Here is a 25,523-nt window from a genome sequence, read left to right as displayed (position 1 = left end):
AGTATAAGTGGTTGCCTTATCTAACCAAGGTCTAAGCTGTTGTTCCAAGTATTTTGAAATGGGCTCTGTTGCCCAGCCCCTAGCTGAAACTATTGGTCTCATAGGAGGGTTAGTTAGGCTCCTATGTATTTTAGGCACACCGTAGATAACTGGCAATATTGGATTTTCAACCAACAGATAGCTAAAAAGATCATCAGAAATCTAACGTCTGCTGTGCATACAAATTTAGAATTCTTTAATACTCAAAGCTATCCGTTTACTGATTCTCCTGTCTATAAGTTCATAATCATCTGTGCTAAGTAGTTCTTCCATATGATTAGAATAGTATGTTGTGTCTAAAATAACAACTCCACCCCCCCCCCCTTATCTGCACTTTTTATAACTATCTCATCATTTTTAGACAGTGTTTGTATGGCTTTAGTTTGTGCTGCTGTCAAATTAAAAAAAATATCATATGACTGTTCTTCGTTCAGCTTTTTCCGGTTAGGGGTCGCCACAGCAGAACTCAGGTCCACTAATGACTGGCAGTAGATTTTTATGGTGCCGAGGTGCCAGCCCAACACCCAAGCTTCAACAAAGGCACGCCCATTCACACATGTCTTTCGCACGCCACTTGACCGTGGGGAGGACATGCAGTCTCCACACAGAAGGTGCTCCAGCCAAGAATCAAACAGGAGAACCTCTTGCTGTGAGGCGACAACGGTACCACTGCACCATCATCTGAATGTATCTTATACAAATTATAGACTTCACGTTCCTCTGCTTTTTCAAACACCTGTAAAACAGTATTCTGAAATGGAACAAAAGTACTAGAATGTTTTCTGTAACAGTAATGGAAAATCCACTGGATCTAGGGCACGCACTAAGTGTGCATCTATAGTTGTTTCCTAAAGGTTCCCTTGCTATGAACCATTCCGTGGCTGTAAGACATTCGCATCAATTGTAATAAGAGCATTTTCATTGAGCAAAACATCAGCTACTGGCGTGTGTTCAGCCAGAGACTGAATGCCCGAGATGTCAAATGTACTAACAGTTCTGGTTAAAGTACTGTCATGGACGGTTTTCTGTTATAAACAAAGAATCATTCAACAGCTTGCTGTAAGCACCTGCGTCATACATGCAGGCGATTAGGACTCATATCAGTCGATGAGCAGAGTCGACACAAGATGCGTTATATGTTACAATCAATTAATAACTACAGAAGACAGGAAAAGAGTAAAGACTGCCTGCAGGCATAAGTGGTGAAAAGAAAACACAGAGAGGAATATTCATCCACGAAACAGATACCATAAAAGTAGAGAGAATAACATTTCCATTATTAAGGACATTACCTGTCAACTGTAGAAGCAGCTTCCTGTAGAATCAAAAAGAAAATAAAACATTATTTTTCAGAAAATGTCATTTCATAGTAATAGCCTGACATTACAGTAAATGAAAGCGTTTTGTATTATACATTTAAGCAGCAATAAGTATAACTTAATGGTATTAACAGTGGTGAATTATGCTAGTAGGACAGTTGAATTATTTGCTGTAAAGCTTGTGAGGCCACTGATGTCAAGAAAAAAATGTTGTTAAGTGAGAGATTAAAGATGCATCACATACATTTCCAATGAACTCCCTCATGATGCTGAGGATTCATAGTAAAGCTAGACCTAGGCATCATCTTGGAAAGTTATCTTCTGTTACTCTGGTATAAAGTGGCACTAAAACCTGGACTGCAGCCAATCCAGGACTGTAACATACAAACACATATTTTACTTTCAACACTTATCTCAAAACATAAACCAGTCCTGACTTTATATATTTGTTTTTCTGAATTTTCAACCTTCCCAAAAATAATAAACATGGCACCATGCGACATTCACATTATGGTTAATATATGCTCGATGAAAATATTCTGAACATTTCATCATTTTGTCACTCATGTTGCCACAGCAGCTGTCTCAGACATTAGAACAGTCATCATCTTCTTCCAGATTCTAATACATTTAAAGTGCTCTAACTCACTCAGGCCTAAAATGCCTTTTTTGTATACTTCCAGTTCACACCCATCCACCCTTATGGCATCCAGAACTTTTTTGGGTCTAGCTTCATTAAGTAAGTGACATTAGGCTAATAATAGGCAGTATTAGAAAGGGCAAGAAGTTAGTTACGAAAATAAAATTGCCAAAGATTCCAAACACAACCACAAGGCATTCTATAACTATGTCAAGAATCTAAATGGCAATGCTCAAATCTGCTCTGAGCTACAACAGAATGGCATTAAATATCCTGATCCCAAGGATATTGCCAATATCCTGGCAGATCGATTCAGTGCCAACTTCACCCCCATCTCACCCCCTAAATGGCCCATCTCAATACTGGAAGATTGCCAAATTCCAGTAATAATGGCCACACAGGTAAAAAACGCACTCTCCAAAGCTAAGAATACAGCATCCATGGGACCAGATGACATCCCGGGCTGTGTACTACATGAACTACAAAATGAACTGGCACCTCACCTAAGTGTCATGTTTAATCATACTCTCACCTCACGCTTTGTGCCCACTGAGTGGTGCGCAGCTACAGTTATCCTACTCCATAAGGGGAGATCCAACTTGGATCCCAGGAACTACCACCCCATCAGTTTGATGAGCTTGATCTGCAAGGCCATGGAATGTATTATCATGGAACTTATAAACAATGACATTGGCAACGTTTAAACACTGGACCCCACCCAATTTGGGTTCGTGAAGGGCCGATCTTGTCTCCTGAACCTGATTGACTTCTTTGAATCAGTCTCCAGAGCCGTGGATGAGGGTAAGGCAGTCCACACAGCCTATCTGGTCCTTGCCAAGGCCTTCAACACCATCCCCCACTCTGGAATCATAGATAAACTTACTAAGTTGGACATTAATCCCTACGTCACTCGATGGGTTGCCAACTGGCTTACTGACAGAACCCACACTGTAAAAGTAGCTGACTCCAAATCCAGCTCCAGACAACTGACAAGTGGAGTACCTCAGGGTTCAGTCCTGGGACCTCTCTTGTTTGGCATCTACTTCTCTGAAGTACAGGCCAACACTAAGAGACTCTGGCTAACAAAGTTCTCAGATGACTGCAAACTGGGAGCCATTATTGAATCCCCAAATGATGTGGATACTCTACAAAAGGGCCTTACAGAAACAGATGCTTGGTGCCAGAGCCATGGGCTCAAGCTCAATGCCAAGAAATGTATAGTTATCCCATTTGGGAAAAAACATGTACCCGTGAATTACCACATAGGTGGCAGTACACTAAACACCGAAAGTGTGATAAGGGACTTAGGGACACAGGTGGACAGTGGTCTCACCTTCAATAACCACATTACCACAACAGTCAGGAAATCCTTCTATGTGGCACGCCTCATCACTAAGGGCTTTTCATCCAGAAAAAAGGAGGTCATTGTCCCACTGTACTCATCCCTCATTAGACCCATTATAGAATACAATGCCCCATTTGGTATGTACCTCTCAAGACATCTGTAACAACTGGAAAGGCCGCAGAAATACCTCACTAAAAGAATCACAGGCCTAAAGCAGATGCCCTATGCTGACCACCTTAAAAAACTCCAGCTATACTCTGTCGCATATCGTCTACTCCAAAGCGATCTCTGCTTAACATACAAGGCCATGTCAAATCCAGAGCTGTTGGACATGCTACACTTAAAGAAATCCCAATACCTCAGAGCCACATGCTCCAGGGATCTAAACCTTGTCATAACAATAAACAAAACATGTTGGAGGGATAGGTTCCTGACCCAGAGACTCCACATACTCTGGAATAGATTGCCCATACATGTCAAGCAGAGCACCTCTTTGGCCCTCTTCAAAAGGAACCTTGATGATTGGATGGGAGAAAGGAAATTCACCCCGGGGATCATGTCAGTCACCCTGCTAGACAGGGGTCCAGGGAAGTAAATAGTGTGGGAAGAAATAACCAGGGAATTGTTATGGCTAGGCTTGTATAGGCCCTAGGGCCGATAGCCTAGTACCAACCTATGAACCTATGAACCTATTAACAAAAATCACACTAAAATTGGTAGCCTAGGATGTCTTACAGTGCAGAACTTAATCTTTGTTTGCCACTTATTATTCATATTTTTATAACTGAGAAACCCAACATTTTATTGAGGTTTATGGTGTGAAACATCGATGTGAGAGACAAGACAATTCGCTGAAAGTGTTGACTTGTATCACACTATACTAGAAATACTGGTAATTGTTTATTAGTAATTATGAAAATAAATGATGTTCTCATATGTACTTAATACTTCAAAAATCAAGTCTTTTACAAACTGTTGAATGATATAAGGTGAAACTATCTTTGATATTTGCACTGTAAGTTGCACATCTTGAGAGATAGCCAGCATTCTTTTATTGGTAATAATACAATTAAACAGGTGCTTTCATATTTCAGTAAACATCTCAATAAACATACACTTATTGAGGAATTTATTGTTGTCATGTGAAAGCTTGTATCTGGCTAATAAAAATGTTCAAACAATATATGTCTAGGTTGTATCGTTTTCAAGATGTGAACATTTGTGAAAGTTAGAAAACTCTAATGTGTGGTTTGTATTATAATGTAATATTTATAGAAAGACTATGAAGACACTGACTTTTATCAGTATAAAGAATACTTCTTACTGATAACACTGCTATTGTACAGTCTAAAAACTCTTATTTTTCATAAATATTTACATTTATTTCTTATGATTTTTAAGTTTATTTTTCAGAAAATGTTCTGGAATACAAGATGTGTGCAGGCTACTAGAGGTGTGACATTCCACACTACGTATGTGCTAATGAGCTAGAAATTTAGAGGAACGGTCTGATGATGGAAGAATAGAATCACTACTGAATTAAAGTCAACAAAAAATGTAATAACTAATACCAGAAGCTTGAAATAAGATAAAATGCTGTCAGTTTTATAGTTCAGTGGAGATTAAGAAAAAGAGGACATTGTTCACCTTTACAAATTAGGAATACAGTAGTTTGGTGACTCTGTGGAGAAGTGAGCTTTTAAAATCACAGGAAACTTTTATAATATCACTATATGAGAATATCTTCTGCATCTGTAATCTCAGCGAAAGACGTTTGGTCATATAGGTAGTGTTATGATTTACAACACTTGCTGGTACCTCAGAATGCAAACTTAATCACTACTGCTTCAAAATGCAAAGGAATGATGCTTTCAAACGATGTAACCCACTTTCTGAGATGACCAAAATGCAGTCATTTAAACCTGGTTAATGTACTGGACACCAACAAACCAAGCAAGTCAACAGAGCAGTGACATCAGACAGTACACTCACCCAGGCCTCCAGAAATGTACTGAAAATGGAAACTTCTGGTGATTTTAATTGTATTTTATCAGACAAAGATTCCACTGCAGATAGAAAGCTGAGAATTACATCTTCAGCCAAACACTTAAATTGTGTAAATCTAATGAATTTAAAGGATATATATGAGCTAAGGAAAACAAACTCACTTCGGTTTACCCAATATTCATATTGATATGGAACACAGACAAATATTGATGAAATTTTTGTCTCAAACAATCTATCACCCAAGATTGTACTAGACAGTCAAGAGGAGAAGGTTAGCACCCACACTACACCTCAAGCAACACATAGCTCTTCTAAACCCACACCACCAACACCCACGCATAGCAACACTAACACCACATATGTGGAGGCCCTTAACAGTAACCTGTCCAAGCAACAAGGACCTCTGAAACTGAAACACAAACAAACACCAATCACAACCAAAGTGTCACATAGCTCACAACACCAGTGTGCCACCCAACAACAGCCCCTAAGGCAAGACAATGTACCCAACACTTTAGTCATAGGTGACTCTATAGTCAGGCATACTGATTTCCAACTCACCAGGCTGAACAAGGAGAAAATTACAGTCAGCTGCCTGTCGGGTGCCAGGATCTGCCACATAACGGATGCACTCAAGTCAGTCCACAACAAGTACAAATACGACTCTGTCATTGTCCATGTTGGAGTGAATGACTTGAGACGTACCTCCCTGGACTACATGAAAAGAGACATGGAAGAGCTCTCAGATCAAGTGGCCCAGGCAGGTATGACCCTAGCCCTGAGTAGCATCCTGCCTTCACCCAGAATGATACCACAGTATAAGGACAAAATGATTTACTTCAACAATTGGCTAAGCTTCTGGTGTCATTCAAAGGGGATCCAGTATCTGTCTGCCTGGGACAACATGATCGACAAACCACGGTGCTTTGCCAGAGATGGTCTGCACCTGTTGTTCCTGGGATTCAGGTTACTGGCTAAGGCTCTTGCCACTCTTATAGTGCCTTTTTTAGGCAAAGTTCAAAGGACAAAACCACCACCGTAACAGGTACAAGCATGCAAAATCTGAAGGTAATGTTACTCAATGCTAGAAGTCTAAACCTCAAAATGCACTCTCTCGAGCCACTCCTAAAAATGGAGAACATCGATATCTGTGCAGTAACTGAGACCTGGTTCAAGACTCCAGAGAGCATCCCTGCAATACCAGGCTATACCTCTTACCACACTTTTCGGCCACCAAGCCAGGACCAAAACACTAAAGGTGGAGGAGTGTCCATATTCGCCAAGGATATTCACAACACCAGGCTAGTTGCCCAACACAATGCATCTGAAATTCTCCAGGTGCAACTAACACTTGGTAAGAGTGCAATCCAAATTGTAGCTTGCTACAGATCCCCCACCATGCCCCAAGATTCTCACTAGACCTTTCTAAACATACTGGAAAATATTAAAATACAACCAAATACCCTAATACTGGGTGATTTCAACTACCCTGCCATTCACTGGGAAAACTACTCATGTACCAACACCTTTGCCCAATGGTTCTTGGAATTCATAAATTCCAACGCCCTGGATCAACTAATCATTAATCCCACCAGGGGCTCCAATATCCTAGACCTGGTCATTACCAACATGGGAAATCGATGCTCCACACCTATGGTCACCCCCTCGTTGGTCAGGTCTGACCATAAGCTAATCACCCTTGACATCCACATCCCACCCCCCAGTAAGGAAACCTCTGTAAAAAACTTGTCCAAAGCCAGCTTCATGCTACTCAAATCAGAAGTGACAAACTTCATGACACCCATGCAGACGGGAACTGAAAGTTCGACTGCTGAATCTTACACTAAGGGCCCATCTCAATACTGAATGATTGCCAAATTCAAGTAATAATGGCCACACAGGTAAAAAATGCACTCTCCAAAGCTAAGAATACAGCATCCATGGGACCAGATGACATCTCAGGCTGTGTACTACATGAACTACAAAATGAACTGGCACCTTACCTAAGTGTCATGCTTAATCATAGCCTCACCTCAGGCTTCATGCCCACTGAGTGGTGCACAGCTACAGTTATCCCACTCCACAAGGGGGGATCCACCTTGGATCCCAGAAACTACTGCCCCATCAGTCTGACGAGCCTGATCTGCAAGGCTATAGAACGTATTATCATGGAACTTATAAACAAAGACATTGGCAACCTTCAAACACTGGACCCCATGCAGTTTGGATTTGTGAAGGGCCAATATTGTCTCCTGAACCTGATTGATTTCTTCAAATCAGTTTCCAGAGCCATGGACAAGGGTAAGATGGTCCACACAGCCTATCTGGACCTTGCCAAGGCCTTCGACACCATCCCCCACAATGGAATCATAGATAAACTTACTACGCTGGGCATTAATCCCTACGTCACTTGATGGGTTGCCAACTGGCTTACCGACAGAACCCACACTGTAAAAGTAGCCGACTCCAAATCCAGCTCCAGATTAGTGACAAGTGTATTACCTCAGGGTTCAGTCCTGGGACCGCTCTTGTTTGGCATCTACTTCTCTAAAGTACAAGCCAACACTAAGGGACTCTGGCTAACAAAGTTTGCAGATGACTGCAAACTGAGAGCCATTATTGAATCCCCAAATGATGTGGATATTCTACAAAAGGGCCTTACAGAAACAGATGCTTGGTGCCAGAGCCATGGGCTCAAGCTCAATGCCAAGAAATGTATAGTTATCCCCTTTGGGAAAATACCACATAGGTGGCAGTACACTAAACACTGAAAGTGTGATAAGAGACTTAGGGACACAGGTGGACAGTGGTCTCACCTTCAATAACCACATCACCACAACATTCAGGAAATCCTTCTATGTGGCACACCTCATCACTAAGGGCTTTTCATCCAGAAAAAAATGAGGTCATTATCCCACTGTACTCATCCCTCATTAGACCCATTATAGAATACAATGCCCCGTTTGGTATGTACCTCTCAAGACATCTGCAACAACTAGAAAGGCCGCAGAAATACCTCACTAAAGGAATCACAGGCCTAAAGTAGATGCCCTATGCTGACCGTCTAAAAAAACTCCACCTATACTCTGTCTCATATCGTCTACTCAGAGGCATTCTCTGCTTAACATACAAGGCTATATCAAACCCAGAGCTGTTGGACATGCTACACTTAAAGAAATCCCAATCCCTCAGAAACACACGCTCCAGGGATCTAAACCTTGTCATCACAATGAACAAAACATGCTGGAGGGATAGGTTTCTGACCCAGAGACTCCCCAGACTCTGGAATAGACTACCCATACACATCAAGCAGAGTGCCTCTTTGGCCCTCTTCAAAAGGAACCTTGATGATTGAATGGGAGATAGGAAATTCACCCCGGGGATCACGTCAGTCACCCTGCTAGACAGGGGTCCAGGGAATTAAATATTGTGGGAAGAAATATCCAGGGAATTGTTATAGCTAGGCTTGTATAGGCCCTAGGGTCGATAGCCTAGTACCAACCTATGAACCTATAAGAAGTTTTGGTAGTTTCATGTCTGTTATCGGACCATAATGCTATAATCTTTATATTATTTTAACAACTGACAATCTAATATATCACTAGAGATTACCAGTGTACAGTATTAAAATAAAAGGATTTAAGGACTGGTATGTTAAAGAAACCAAAAATTTCCTAGAAATAAACATGCATGTCCTGTGGGATTCACTAAAGGCTTACTTAAATGGAAGAGTTACAAGCTGGTATATTAGTAAAACAAGAGAATGGAACAAAGACTTGAATACACTACAGGCCAAAATAGGTACGTTAAAGTTAAATCTAAAGCCAAATGACATTATCAGTCAGTCTCAGTCTAAACTTAAAAACTTAAATGCAAAGTTTGTTGAAATTCTAAATCATAAACTTAAACTTCAGGCATAGTCAATAAACCATTTAAGCTTGCATAAACTTGATCTTAGATCAAAGAAAATAAATAAATTAAATCATATCAAAGAAATTATACCACAGGTAAATAATAAAAAAGAAAGCAGAACAGAGATTAAAGGTATTCTTGAGGGGTTTAAAATACTTTATGAAAATATAGATAAAAATAATACAAATAACCAAGAAAAGGATGGACATGGCTGTGGTGAATACGTATTTTAAGAAGAGGGAGGAGCATAGGGTGACATACAAGAGTGGAGGAAGATGCACACAGGTGGATTATATCCTGTGTAGGAGGGCCAGTCTGAAGGAGATTGGAGACTGTAAAGTGGTGACAGGGGAAAGTGTAGTTAAGCAGCATAGAATGGTGGTCTGTAGGATGATGTTGGTGATCAAGAAGAGGAGGAGGAGTGTGAAAGCAGTGCCAAGGATTAAATGGTGGAAGTTAAAAAAGGGTGATTGCGAGGTGGGAGTTCAGGGAAGAGTTAAGACAGGCACTGGGAGGCAGTGAAGAGTTTCCGAATAGCTGGGTAACTACAGCAGAGCTAGTAAGGGAGACTGCTAGAAAGGTGCTTGGTGTGACATCTGGACAGAGGAAGGAGGACAAGGAGACCTGGCGGTGGAATGAGGAAGTACAGGAGAGTATACAGAGGAAGAGGCTGGCGAAGAAGAAGTGGGATTGTCAAAGAGATGAAGAAAGTAGACATGAGTATAAGGAGAAAAGACGCATGGCAAAGAGAGAGGTGGCGAAGGCTAAGGATAAGACATATAGAGAGTTGTATGAGAGATTGGACGATAAAGAGGGAGAAAAGGACCTGTACTGATTGGCTAGACAGAGGGACAGAGCTGAGAAAGATGTGCAGCGGGTAAGGGTGATAAAGGATAGTGAAGGAATCCTACTCACAAGTGAGGAGAGTGTGTTGAGTAGATGGAAAGAGTACTTTGAAGGGCTGATGAATGAAGAGAATGAGAGAGAGAGAAGGTTGGATGATGTGGGGATAGTGAATCAGGATGTGAAACAGATTAGCAAGGAGGAAGTAAGGACAGCTATGAAGAGGATGAATAATGGAAAGGCTGTTGGCCCAGATGACATACCAGTGGAAGCATGGAGGTGCTTAGGTGACATGGCAGTGGAATTTTTAACCAGATTGTTTAATGAAATTTTGGAAAGTCAGAGGATGCCTGAGGAGTGGAGAAAAAGTGTTTTGGTACCTATCTTTAAGAATAAGGGTGATGTGCAGAGCTGCAATAACTACAGAGGGATAGAAATGATCAGTCACAGCTTGAAGTTATGGGAAAGAGTAATGGAAGCTAGGTTAAGAAGGGAGGTGATGATTAGTGATCAGCAGTATGGTTTCATGCCAGGAAAGAGCACTACAGATGCAATATTTGCTCTGAGAGTGTTGTTGGAGAAATACAGAGAAGGTCAGAAGGAGTTGCATTGTGTCTTTGTGGACTTAGAGAAAGCATATTACAGGGTGCCTAGAGAGGAGTTGTGGTATTGTATGAGGAAGTCGGGAGTGGCAGAGAAGTATGTAAGAGTGGTACAGGATATGTACGAGGGTAGTGTGACATTGGTGAGGACTGCGGTGGGAGTGACAGATACATTTAAGGTGGAGGTGGGATTACATCAAGGCTCAGCTCTGAGACCTTTCTTATTTGCAGTGGTGATGGACAGGTTGACAGATGAGATCAGACAGGAGGCCCTGTGGACTATGATGTTTGCAGATGACATTGTGATATGTAGTGAGAGTAGGGACCAGGTTGAGCAGACCCTGGAGAGGTGGAGCTATGCTTTAGAGAGGAGAGGAATGAAGGTCAGCAGGGCTAAAACAGAGTATATGTGTGTAAATGTGAGGGAGGGTAGAGGAATGGTGAGGATGCAGGGAGTTGAGTTGGTAAAGGTGGATGGGTTTAAGTACTTGGAATCAACAGTTCAGAGTAATGGTGAGTGTGGAAGAGAGGTGAAGAAGAGAGTACAGGCAGGGTGGAATGGGTGGAGAAGAGTGTCAGGAGTGATTTGTGACAGACGAGTACCAGTAAGAGTGAAAGGGAAGGTCTACAAGAGGGTAGTGAGACCAGCTATGTTATATGGGTTGGAGACGGTGGCAATGACGAAAAGGCAGGAGTCAGAGCTGTATATACTGTATATACTCTTATTATATTATCATGTTCTTGTCTATTTAAAATAAACCCAGTCTGATTATTGTTAATTAGCTTATGTATAAGTAGATTAATTCTATTAGCTAAAATGGACACTAACATCTTATAGTACACATTTGAAAGTGAAATTCGTCTGTATGATGAGCACTTTGTAGGATCCCTATCTTGTTTTAAAATAGGTGGTATGATGGAATATTTCCATGTTAGGGGGACTTCAGTAGTTGTTTTTATTTTTGATAGACCTTGTCTCGCATTTTAACTGCATCATCTGGTAATATTTTATATAGTTCTGGTATAAGACCATCTAAGCCCCACACCTTATTATTTTTTAACTGTTTTGTTTCATCTTTTATTTCTGTTAAAGTGAATGGTCTGCCACATGTTTATTTATTATTTATATTTTCCCTTAGAAAAGTTTCAACTATATCATTATCTTGGTTATTTATCATCATCTTCTTTCGGCTGTTCCCGTTAGGGGTCGCCACAGCAGATAATCTGTTTCCATTTCTTCCTGTCCTCTGCATCATGCTCTTTCACACCAACCACCTGCATGTCCTCCCTCACCACATCTATAAACCTTATCTTAGGCCTTCCTCTTTTCCTCTTACCTGGCAGCTCCATCCTTAGCATCCTTTGCCCAACATACCCAGCATCCCTCCTTAGCACATGTCCAAACCAAAGCAATCTCGCCTCTCTTGCTTTGTCTCCAAACCGTCTAACCAGGGCTGACCCTCTAATACCAAACCAGTTATTTTATATTAACAAGGTTTGTGGTCTGCACTCTTGTGAGAGGAGAAGGTAGCCTCCACCCTTATGAGCTGGGAATTGCGGGTGTAGCCTTATTGGGACTGTTATTCGAAGTGTCTGTTCTGGTTTAAGCACTTGGGCTTCAAATCAGTTATTTTACATTAGGAAGGTTTGTGGTCTACACTCTTCTTGCATTAATCTTAGACAGATTTTTTAACTACTAGAGCATCTAGTTTGTGCATAGCTGAGCACTGCTCATCAAGTTCCTTGTCTTACTGACCTATTCAATATTTAAATTTCTCTCACTCCTGCCTAGTAGATGAGTAGCCATAGATATGCACTTCCCAACTCTCTCTGTGGCCAATATGGTTGAGATTGGCATTCTGAGACATTGTAGCAATTACCTCTTATACACTGACAACCCACTTATTCTTAGTAAAACAGATGAAATAGGCTAGAGGTGTAAATACACTTTAACGCTGGATGCAAAACTCTCTCATACAACCAAAACTGATCCTATAGAGGTTGTCAGTGACACTTGCACCATGCCTACTGCACAGGGTAAAGATCCTACACATAAAACTACTTATGCTGAGGCACTTACAGGTAACCTTCCTAAAACACTAAGACCTCCTGCACAGTACAATCAAAGAAATGGTCTTCAACCATAACGTAAACACTCCATTAAAACACCACTCACAGCAACACATAGTAACACTGTATCCAGTGCTTCTTCTGCTAAGCCCTTAAGGCAAACCAGTGCACAGCCAAATTTCCTTGTCATTAATGATTCTTAGTGAGGCACACTGATATCCCCCTCACCAAACTGAGTAAGGAAAGAGTCACTGTTAGCTTCCTTTCCAGGGCTAGGATCCATAAAGTTAAACAGGTCAAGTCATTGAACCACAGGTACCAGTACTGTCATAGTCCATGTGGGTGTTAATGACCTGAGACATACCTCCATTGACTATATGAAGAGAGACATGATCGAACTCACTGATTATGTGTCTCAGGCAGGTATGAGCCTATCATTGAGCAGCATACTACCTTCTCCAAGGATGATGTCACATTACCAATAGAAAATGATTGATTTTAACAATTGGCTTAGCTTCTGGTGTCAATCCAGTGAGGTACAATATTTGACAGCCTGGGAGGACATGATTGACAGACCATGCTGCTTTGCCAGGGATGGTCTCCACTTATCCCCTCTACACTTTCGGATATTGGCAAAGACATTTTCCACCCCCATAGTGCCTTTTTTAGGCAATGCCAAATTGATAAACCTACCAACTTAACTGAATTTGTGAAGGAATATCTGAAGGTGGTACTGTGCAATGCTAGAAGTCTTAACAAGAAACACCACAACCTGCAAGCCTTCCTCACCCTGGACAGTGTAGTAATGGAGACATGGTTTAATGTTGTGGATAGTACCCCAGCAATGTAAGGTTATAATTCTTTTCACACCTTTAGATCAGCTACTATACAGTAGGGAACTAAAGGTGGAGGAGTCTCAGTCTATATTAAAATCAGCCCCACATCCAGGCTAGTTAAAGTGTGTGACTCACTACAACTCCTATATGTGCAACTCACCATAAATAGGGTCTCATACCATATTCTTGCAACCTATAGGTCCCTCTCCATGTCCAAGGAAACCCATACTACCTATCTCAATGTACTATAGTCCCTCACCATTCGACCCAATATGATATTCATGGGGGATCTCAACAACCCCTTTATAGATCAGGAATCCTACACCACTTCTAATGCACAAGCCCAGTGATTCTTAAACTTGGTTAATACCAACATCCTGGAACAGTTGGTCTATTCTTCTACCACGGGTACAAACATCCTTGACCTTGTACTCTCAAACATGGGGGGGGGGGGGTGAGCAATGTTACTCACTCTTTGCTGATCAGATCTGACCATAAGGCAGTATTACTTGAAATAAAAATTAAATCTGGGGATCCAGCAAAACCAAAAACCTTTAGGAAATATTCCAAGGCTAAACGTTCTCTACTAAGCAACATTTTGGCTAAATTCCAAAACCCAATGCACACCGTAGCACATGCTGAGCTATTTACAAAACCTCTGTACAGCCATTTTGATAGCTGGATAGAGCGAGCTGTGCCCACTCGTATTAAGAATAAGACAAACTCGAAAGACAAGCCAACCTGGTGAAATCACAGTATCAATTGGTTATACAACAAAAGAAAAAAAATCTTGAGCAAAGGCATACATATTAAAAGCCCCCTGATCAATCTAAACAGGCAGCTAAGAAGGTTAATTAATACTTCAGAGTATAAAATTGATGAAAAAATAGCTTTTCAGGCAAAGGACAACCACAAAGCTTTCTACTGCTATGTCTGTAGCCTCATGTGAAATATACAACAGTGCACAGAACATATTGTAAATGGCATAACCCACACTGAACCAGAGGCCATTGACAACTTTTTCGCTGACAAATTCAGCTCAAATTTCTCCCCCCACTCCCCTAACAGTACAAAGGAAATACCACATACCACAATCCCCACAGCCATTACTAGAGAACAGGTCATCAATGCACTTTGCAGGGCCAAACATACTGCATTATTGGGCTCCGATAACATCCCAGGGTGTTTAATAAATAGCATGAAACATGACCTCTCTGGTCCACTTGAATCATTTTTCAACTAGAGCCTTCAGTTGTTTTTTTTTTTTGCCCAAGGAATGGAAAATGGCTACAGTCATTCCCCTGCACAAGGGAGGTCCAACCACTTGACCCATGTAACTACAAGCCCATAAGTCTTACCAGCCTCATATGTAATGTCATGGAAAGAATCATCATGGACATGATAAATGAGGACATATGTAACCTGCAAACTCTGGACCCATCACAGATTGGCTTTGTTAAAGGAAAGTCATGCCCATTAAATGTGGTGGATGTTTTCGAGAGGGTCACTAAAGCACTGGATGAAGGTAAGACTCAGGCATTACAGCAAGCTCACTAATTTAGGTATAAATGCTTTTATCACTCACTGGAGAGCCAGCTGTCTCAGTGATAGGATCCAGGAGGTCAAAATAAGGGAGGCCACCTCCACCACCAAGAGGCCAGTCACTGGTGGAGTATCCCAGGGCTCTGTACTGGCCCCACTCATTTTTAGCATTTATTTCTTGAAATGGAAGCAGATGCTGAAGGTTTATGGCTGACTAAGTTTGCAGATGATTCCAAGCTGGGGGTTATCACCGACTCCCCTGCAGGCACTTATATTCTTCAAGAAGGTCTGTCTCTGACTAAAAATGATGCCCAAGCCATGGTCTTAAACTCAATGTTAAGAAATGCATAATTGTACCCTTTGGGAAGTCAACCATCCTGGATAATTATCCTGCTGATAACATGCCCCTAAATGTTGACCCAGTGGTCAGGGATCCGGGTACACACATAAACAGTAAGTATCCTTACCTTCAACTATCATGTGGCCACAGTGGTGAGGAAATCCTTTTATGTTGTGCAACTTATAAATAAGGGCATGACATCTAGGTCAAAAAAGGTCATTATCACACTGTACTCTGCCCTTATCAGAACAGTCATAGAGTACAATGTTCCCTTTGCTATGTACCTGAGCAGGCATATGCAGCACCTAGAGTGATCATAGAGTTCCTTACAAAAAGAATACAAGGCGTAGCAAACCTATCTTATGCATAGTGCCTTAAAGCCCTTTCCCTCTACTCAGTCTCCTAAAGATTGCAGGTGATCTATGCCTCGCTTATAAGGTATCAGGAAACCCCACAATTATGAATCTCCTAAATATTCATAAGTCAAAGTGTACCACGAATACAAGGTCTAAGGAACTGAATTTTGTCTGTGACTTAAATAGAACATGTTGGAGAGACAGATACGTGTCCTAGACATTGCTTCTCCTATGGAACAGGCTTCTCATCCATGTGAAACTAAGTTCTTCTATTACCCAGTTTAAGCACAACCTAGAGCAGTAGATGGGGAACAGGAAATTTACACTGGGCCTGGCATCCATGTCCTTTATGGACAGATATAGCTTATAAATGCCTGACTCTCTGTGTCTTATTTGTTTACAAGACATTATTATTCTTTCAGGAAAATTTGGCTAGGCTTAGAAAGGCCCCCAGGGTCATTAGCCAAGTATCAATCTATGAATCTATGAATATTATCCTCTGTTTATCATTCTTCTGAGTTTTCCTGTTCATCTACTCTATCTTTTCCTAAAATTGAATAATCAAACCAGAAGTGTCCAAATTCTTTATATTTTCTATAAATAGGTTTACAGTTTTTTGCTATATGTCCTCTCCCCCCACATTAGCCAAACCTTCATTTGTAACAGTCTTGTACTAAATGATTTTCATCCTCACAGAAACAACATAGCATGTATGTACAAATCCTGTATTACCATTTCACAATTATTGTATTTGATATATGTTAAATTTTCCATCCATTGTTATCCACAATTCCCAACCCCCAGTCCATAAATTTCTTTCATGACATATTTTTCAACTTCATGTACTTTTTTCATATCAAAAGAAAAACAGTTTTAACTTTTGCTCATCCATATATGAAGTCTTAAATTTCATATTTATTTTATTTTTTAGTTGTAGTCCCAAACTCTGAAATAAATAGTCTCTCCATGGTGCTCCTGTATTTCTTTTCCAGTCTCACTCATGAATTTTATCAGCAAGTTAAAGCTTTCAAATATCACTCCATGAAAATTGTCAGATCCCAAATGAATTAATGCTTTTATGTCTTTAATGTCAAATCATAGTGCAGGCGGCCATGGTGGTGCAGCGGTTAGCGTTGCCGCCTCACAGCAAGATGTTCTCCGGTTCGATGCTGGGGTGCCTTCTGTGTGTAGTCTGCATGTCCTCTCTGTGGTCACATGGGTTTCCTCCGGGTGCTCCGGTTTCCTCCCACATCCCAAACACATGCTGTAGGTGGATTGGACACTCTAAATTGGCCCTAGATGTGAGTGTGTACCTTCTGTGGAAGGTTGGGCACCGGGCTGGCAACTCGACACCGCAAAACTCCACTGCCAATCAGACAGGTGATCCGCTGTGGCGACACCTAACCGGGAAAAAGCCCTAAATTTATTTATTTATTTTATTTTACATTTGTTAACCGGGAGAAATCGGACTGGATACATGTCCTTTTTCAGCGGAGGCCCGGGGAGAAAAGCTCCATAATTATACAAAATACAGACAGTTCCAAAATTTTAAAAAATACAGAGAGTTAAACAGACAAGAGTCAAACAGACACTCAAATTGAAAATTCAGTTGTTAACATACTAGATATAAAATGAGATTCAGGCAATACTTTAATAGGAATGAGATAGAGGCAAGAATAAGGTAGTGACATAGTATCATTAATAGTAATATTCTATAGATAGTTTAAATTTCAAAGGTTCAGGTGATAGAAAGGAACAAGGAGAAAAAATCTTGATCATGAGGAAAGAAGTAAGCTATGCGTATGAGAAAAAAAGACTGAGGACAAAGGAAAATTCTAGTAGAGATTTTACAGGATAGAAATTCAGGGGGACATAGAATTTTTTTAAAGGAAGGGAATCCATATCAGAGACAAGGAATTGTCAGTCAGGAGATGAGCATTGGCAAAGCCAGTGCTTCTGAAAGTGGTGAAACAGTTGTTTTTTGAATTGGGGTAGAGAGGTAGTAGAAAGAATACTGGTGGGAAGAGAGTTCCAGACCTTTCCTACAGCGTTTGGAAAGAGTGCGTCTCCTCCTGTGTTATAAGCTTTGACCATTTTTAAGAGTGGTCTGTTCGCAGAACGTAGACTGTTAAGATTAGAATATGGAAGGACTAAGTTCTGAAGTGAGGGACATTTGTCGGGGTTTTTGAGAATTTTATGTACCTCAGTGAGTTGGGTAACTCTAACAAGGTTGGGGAGTTCAATCCATTTAAGGTTTTTTAGGTTGGTGCAATGATGGGTCCTATATGGAGTTCCTGCTGCAAATCTAGCTATATGATTATATGAGCTGGATAGTTTATCTAGTATGGTTTTGTTAAGATTAGTAAATATTGCAGATGAATAAAGAAGGGTGGAGAGCAAATGTGTTCGGGCAATGGTCACTTTAGTACTTGGTGTTAGGAAGTTTTTAATTCTATATAGCGATCCTAATTTTTTGTTTACTGTTTTGATGGTTAGGTTGATATGCATGTCAAATTTCAGTTTATTATCAATAGTAACTCCTAGCAATTTCGTGTGAGGGTCTGGGGAGATGATGGTACCATTTTGGATGTTATAGAGACATCAATAAGATGATTTTTGTGGGTTGGTTGAAAGAGTAATAATTTAGTTTTTTTTGGATTTAAGATTAACTGACGACCTAATAGCCAGTTTTCGACTTTGGTAAAGCAACTTTGGGTTTTAGTTAGTAGTCTGTCAGGAGATATCTCCGAACAAACCAGTGTTGAGTCGTCCGCATATTGAATACAGGTGGTCTCGGGAATGACTGTATGGAGATCATTAATGAAGACCGAGAAAAGAAGTGGCCCTAAAATGGACCCTTGAGGGACCCCAATGGTATTTGGTAATAATGTGGAGAGAGTATTCTGCCACAATACTGCTTGTTTCCTGTCTGAGAGGTAGGCTTTAAACCAATCTAGTGTCAAGATATCCAGGTAGAGATTTTTTAAGGTATCCAGGAGTAGTTGATGGTTGACCATATCAAATGCTTTTGATAGATCTAGAAAGAGGGCTGAGGACACTTTCTTGTCATTGCGGTTATGGTTTATTGTGTCAGTGAAGGAGAGAAGGGCAGTTGTGGTACTGTGTTTGGGTCTGAAACCATGCTGGGAACTGGTTAGGAGGTTGTTATGGATAAGATAGTGGAGTAACTGTTTATGCATACATCTTTCCATAATTTTGGCTAATGGGGACATTAAAGCTATGGGCCTATAGTTAGATAATTCTGTGGATGTCCCCCCTTTATGGAGTGGTATCACGTGGGATATTTTCCATAAAGTTGGTATTGCTGACTCAGAGAAAGTTCGATTAATGAGGATAGAAACCGGATAGGCTATAACATCTGCAGCTTTTTGAAGGTATTCTGCTGGAAGTAGGTCTGCAGAGGGGGTAGATGGCTTAAGTTTCTGTAAAAGGGCTCTTATTGAAGATGTAGGGACACTTTTTAGGAAGAAGGTATTTAAAGGTTGTGGTAACTTATCCATGACCAGTGGGTTGTTGGAGGATAGTTGGTTGGCTAAGGTTTTGATGATGTTTGTAAAGAACGTATTAAAGGTATTGGCTATTTCTTTGGGGTCTTTATCCATTGCTGTTTCAGGAGTTGGAGTAGATGATTTACCTGGGTGGAGAAGGTTATTCAAGCCTGTCCAGAATTTCTGAGGGTTATTTTGGTGCTTATTCTGTAACAAACAATAAAAGTTTTTTTTGTCAGTTACTATGGCTTTTTTCGTTACATTTCTTAGATGTTGGAATTTCGTACGGTCTAGGATTGATTTGGTTTTACGCCAGGTATTCCAGGCTTTATTTCTGAGTTTTATTTTAAGTTTAGATTCAGTTGAGAGCCAAGGGGCAATCTTTGTTTTAGTTTTGATGAGTCTTTTGGGGGCGTGGGTATCTAATATGGATAGGAAAGTGGTATTGAAGTATTCTACTGCTTCATCTAGGGGAAGATATTTGAGTGGTGTCCAGTTACAAGATTGCAGCTCATTTTTAAATTTTATGAGGTCAAAGTTTTTTTTGTTTCTTACAGTTCTATAGACTGGGACAGTGGAGTGGTCTGGTTTATTTTTAGTAATATATGTGATAAGGTGGTCACTAATTTCATTAGGCAGGGTTCCGGACATATATGTATGAGGGTGACTGTTTATAAGGATCCAATCAAGAATGCTTTCTTTTTGTTTAGAGTTACCCATTCTGGTGGATGTAGTAATAATTTCTGAGAAACCATGAAGGTTAATGTTAGTGGGGTTATTATCATTAGAGCATAGGTACCAATCAATGTTAACGTCACTCATAATTATAGTTTCTTGTGGATAGTTATTCATTAGCCAGCTTAATATATTCTCCAATGTATAGGCGTTATTCCCGGGAGGGATATATATAACAACTAGGTTAATACTTTTTTCTTTATTCAAGTGAATTTTTAAAGCGAGTATTTCGGCATTAGAGAATTGCGGTGGTTGGGTCGGATTAATGGTAACGTTAAGGTTAGTTTTAAAGAGTGCAGCGACTCCGCCACCTTTTTTTTTATTTCTATCATTCCTATATATGTTATATCCAGGTGGGATGAGTTCATTATCTTTGATCTCTGGCTTTAGCCATGTTTCAGTTAGACACATTATATCTGGTAGGTAAGTATCTAGGAGTGCATGTAAATTATGCACTTTCTTGTTGACACTTCTAATATTTAGGTGGAAAATTTGTAGCGAATGGGATGTCGTTGGGGGATTCACAGGACAGTCCGGGTTGCTTGTTGATATGGGGCCAGGATTGGGGTGGATATCTCCAGCCCTAGTGATATTTTTACTGATGTATTCTAGGAGTTTTAAGAATTTTTGTACTAGTTTCTGGGATTGCTTGTTTTTATGATAGTTAAGGTTAAATTTGCTTCGGTGGTAGTGGATGATATTAGTTTTAAAAAGGTAGGACTGTTGGTAGTGGAATTTAAGAGCAATTTGAGATCCTGAGGTTGTTGTTTGTTTTCTGGGGAAATGCTAAACTATGTATGGTTGGTCTTCATATTTACTAATGTGGTAAAAACTAACTAACAGAGGTAATAAAAAGCACAGGATTGCTATTTTTCCCATATTCATGGTGGTTAGAAAAATTTTTATTCACTTCTTTTAGGAGGATGGGGAGGGGATAAATTTATAAGAGATTGTGAATGGCTAGTAAAGTAATGAGGAGGTGTGGTTACCTAACTATAAATGTAGGGGTACCGGGGGCGGGTGGGATACAGGGGCAGGGTGGGGCGCGGAGCGAGCCCGAGCGTAGCGAGGGCGAGCGGAGCGGGGATAGTCCTGATTCCCAGGTTTTTAATTTCAATGTTAAACCAGGTATGAAAAAAGAAAAAAACTAATGGTAATCCTGTGATTTGCAACTATACTGACACAGTAAACTATGGTAGAACAGTGCTACTAAGCACGCTATGCTTCAGGTAAATAAACTATATGACTGCTGTTTGTGATACAGGGTGCTTTTTAATTTACTGCCAGTTTTCCTTTACCTAGGGCTAGCGTTGAGACTACGAGTGTATAATATTCACTATAAGGTGTTTAAAACGCAACTTAAGGTCGCGTACCTTGTTTAAAGCGTTACTTTGTTAGCAAGTAACTGAGAGTGATGAGGACTTTTCCCGTCGCTTTCCTTCGGTGAGTAGATACAGTTAGTATTTGCCGCTTTCAGGGCGGGATACTGAAGTTAGGTAGAGTCCCACAGTAGGGAGGGATAAATACCGAGGGCAGCATCTGTGGGAGAGAGATTAGAAAGGCAACATAATGTAGCTGTTTAAACTTTACAGATAATGAAACAAATAAGCAATATATAGCATCAGATTAGTTGGCGAGCGGAGCGGGGATAGTCCTGATTCCCAGGTTTTTAATTTCAATGTTAAACCAGGTATGAAAAAAGAAAAAAAACTAATGGTAATCCTGTGATTTGCAACTATACTGACACAGTAAACTATGGTAGAACAGTGCTACTAAGCACGCTATGCTTCAGGTAAATAAACTATATGACTGCTGTTTGTGATACAGGGTGCTTTTTAATTTACTGCCAGTTTTCCTTTACCTAGGGCTAGCGTTGAGACTACGAGTGTATAATATTCACTATAAGGTCTTTAAAACGCAACTTAAGGTTGCGTACCTTGTTTAAAGCGTTACTTTGTTAGCAAGTAACTGAGAGTGATGAGGACTTTTCCCGTCGCTTTCCTTTGGTGAGTAGATACAGTTAGTCAAATCATAGTGCCAAAATGATACTACCATTAATGTTAGGTAGAGTCCCACAGTAGGGAGGGATATTTTATTACTGGTCATCTCTGTGGAGAGAGATTAGAAAGGCAACATAATGTAGCTGTTTAAACTTTACAGATAATGAAACAAATAAGCAATATATTCCATTTTGCCTTGCCTTGCTGCAACTGTATAATTTCTTTAAACCAGGTATGAAAAAGAAAACCTGTGATTGCAGAGGTATACTGACACAGTAAACTGGTAGTGCTACTCCATCAGCTAAGAATACCTCCAGTGTTTTCTCTTCACCAGCTGTTGCTTGTTTGCAGCCTCTCATTTTCTTCTTCCTGTAATACTCTGTCCACTAGGTCACTCCATTGCTCTTCCTCCACTTCTTTTAGCTCTGCCTGGTTCATCAAAACTACCAGCTTTAGTGTCTCTAGTCCTCCAGTTTCCAGCTCTGTAACAGTGGAACTAATCCAGTCAACAAATGATGAGTAAAAAACATGAAGGTGAGATTTGATTTTTCGGCATTAGGTGTTTTTTTTTGTGGGGTAGGTGGTTACTGTTTACTCTTATTGTATGCAGTGTAGGCAGTTTCAGTTATTATTTATAATTATTTAAATGAAATGAGATATGATACTTGAATACAAGACTGATTTCTGGTGATATTTTCTGGATATATGCAGGATACAGATACTCCAATGTTTTGCTCTTCACCAGCTGTTGCTTGTTTGATGCATAACAAATATCTATATCCTTTGCTGTGATCCATAGGTCCATTGCTCTTCCTCCACTTCTATAAATCTGCCTGGTTCATCAAAACACACAGCTTTAGTGTCTCTAGTCCTCCAGTTTCCAGCTCTGTAAAGTGGAACTAATCCAGTGGTATAACAAATGATTTTGAGTAAAAAACATGAAGGTGACAGATTTGATTTTTGCCTAAATAAAAGCTTATTCTTGGGCATTTTAGTTGCTTATTCTGTTTCTTATAACATGTAGGCAGTTTCAGTTACAGAATAACTGTTTTATAACTATTAAATAAATGAGATATGATACTTGAATACAAGACTGATTTCTGGTGATATTTTCTGGATATATGCAGGATACAGATAAATGCTTTGCTAATGTATATAGGATGTAGATGCATAACAAATATCTATATCCTTTGCTGTGATCCATACATTTATCCCATATAAATGTGTATACACACACACACACACACACACACACACACACACACACACACACACACACACACACACGCACACACACCATCAAATATCAAATGCTCAAAAGAGAGAAAAACCAAAAGTAATGCCCATCTGATCATCAATACTAGCTTTAAAAATAGGCAAAGTGGTACTTTGTTTGACCTGCAGTGGTAACATCTCTTAGGTTAGGAATGTATTAAGTTAGGAACCCATCTCTCCTGCCAGTCTTATTTAGTTGTTCTTGTAGATTTAGATCTTTTGTGTGTGTTATTAAGCTCTGGTTTTGTGGAGAAATAGGAGGTCAAATAAAACTGGGTCTTTGAAAATGACACAACAGCCACAAAGCTAATAAACTAAGAAAAACACTAAAAAATAAAAAATTCGAGCCACCAAGGCAGTAAAGTTGTAGCAAACAGTTTAATAAAATACCAATAGACTGAGTGCTTTCGCCATAAAATTCAAATGACTTCTTCAGAGTCTGGGTCTTTCTTGGCTTGAAAAGTAAGATACAGGTTACCTCTCAGCAACCTGAAGGCTACTGAGTGTAATGAGAGTTGTTAATTTCCTGGGGTAGTTGAAGGATTTAAGACTTCTAATTTTCTTGGTTAGAAATATTCAGAGCCTTTCCAGTTGAGGGATATACTTGGATTTGTACATACCAAAGGGGCACTGTATTCAGTGATGGATCTAATCGGGAGGGTCTATTTTAGTAGACCGAATTCACACTTATCTGAACTGCAGATTACCGAGACTACAGCACCAAAATTGCAATAAACCGAACCGTCACATTACTGAAGTCTTTTAACGGGAAAGAAGACACTTGGCCAACATTTGACAAAATAAGACACCAAAGTATGTCAAACCCATCCCCCAACTAAATATACCAACTCCGGGATCAAACTACAACAATATCTTTCGGCTTCTCCTGTTAGGAGTCGCCACAGTGTATCACCAGTCCACAGACTGATTGGCAGTGGAGTTTTTACGGTGTTGAGTTGCCAGCCCGGTGCCCAACCTTCACAGAAGGCACACACATGCATACCTACTGCATGCCTTTAAAACTCATTCGACTGCAGGGACATGCAGACTCTGCACAGAACTAGCTCCAGCCGAGAATTGAACCGAACAACCTCTTGCTGTGAGGCGACAACACTAACTGCTGCACCACCGTGGTCGACAACTCTGGGATCACAATACAGTGGGGAAAAGGGCAAATTTCTCCATGTTGTCCGAGTGTCTCTACTCCCTGAAAAAAGATATTGGTAATGTTCAGGTTTGGTTTATTGAAATTCCGGAGTTGTCGTCACTGGAATCTGCAATTCGGTAAGTGTAAATACGATGTAATGAAGTAGACCCAATAGGGAAGAGTACAGTGGTAGGAAGACTTTTTGGAAAATGAAGATTGGAAATTAACTGGGCTGGATAGAAGTATTTCCTGACTATGGTGAGAACATGAAGATTGAATGAAAGAGACTTATCCACATAAGTACCTAGTTTTCTTGCATCCATTTCTCTCCATACAGCAGTACCATTAAAATAAATAAAAAAATAAATATGATTTGGGAAAACCTTTTCTGCCAAACACTACTATGCTGCACTTTTTTTCATTTCTGACCATTTTTGATACACCATGTACATGCATTTTCCAGCCCTTGGAGCCGTCTTGCATCAGTGGATGAGTGGATAATAGTGTCTAGTTTGCAGTCATCATACATAGTCAACCACACTTCTGGGATACTTCTGGGATACTGACTTGTTTGTCTGTGAAATAAATGCCACACAGGAGAGGGCCCAGTATTGATATGTGTGGTACCCACTCATTACAGTTTTACATTCAGAGAGGGAACCAGCAATTTTATTAACTTGGAATCTTTTGTATAGCCAATTTGCAGTCCAGCAGAAAATGTATGGATTTACATTAAGCTTTTCTAACTTTTCAGTAATACCAGGTTCTGGGAGTTATTACAACAATCTGAACAAGTAACATGGTATAAAATCAATTATACACCATCCATCTCCCTAGGTTGACGAAATGTTTCTACTAGGCTAAGAAACCATTAGGCTTAATTATCTAGGGACAGAGATTGATAAAAATAATTCAGAGGTAGAAGAGGTAGTTTTTTGAACGCCTTCTGGTTGCAAACATCCCCATATCTTTAATTTCCTTACGATATCTCCATCATGTAAATCAT

General features: G+C 40.2%; 1 protein-coding gene across 1 annotated transcript in view; it reads right to left on the bottom strand.

The window, feature by feature from the left end:
• FSD2 (fibronectin type III and SPRY domain containing 2) overlaps positions 1–25,523 on the bottom strand; it is a 362,733-nt gene that overhangs the window by 253,908 nt on the left and 83,302 nt on the right. The window contains exon 5 of the mRNA XM_044077640.1: positions 1,332–1,354. Within this exon, the coding sequence (XP_043933575.1) occupies positions 1,332–1,354 (23 nt within the window). The remainder of the gene's footprint in view (positions 1–1,331; positions 1,355–25,523) is intronic.

The sequence above is a fragment of the Protopterus annectens genome, chromosome 7.part0 (assembly GCF_019279795.1).
Source record: "Protopterus annectens isolate FY-2018-M chromosome 7.part0, PAN1.0, whole genome shotgun sequence".
Classification (NCBI taxonomy): Eukaryota; Metazoa; Chordata; order Ceratodontiformes; family Protopteridae; genus Protopterus; species Protopterus annectens.
Note: the sequence above shows the minus strand (reverse complement) of the source record. Positions and strands in the feature narration are given on the sequence as shown.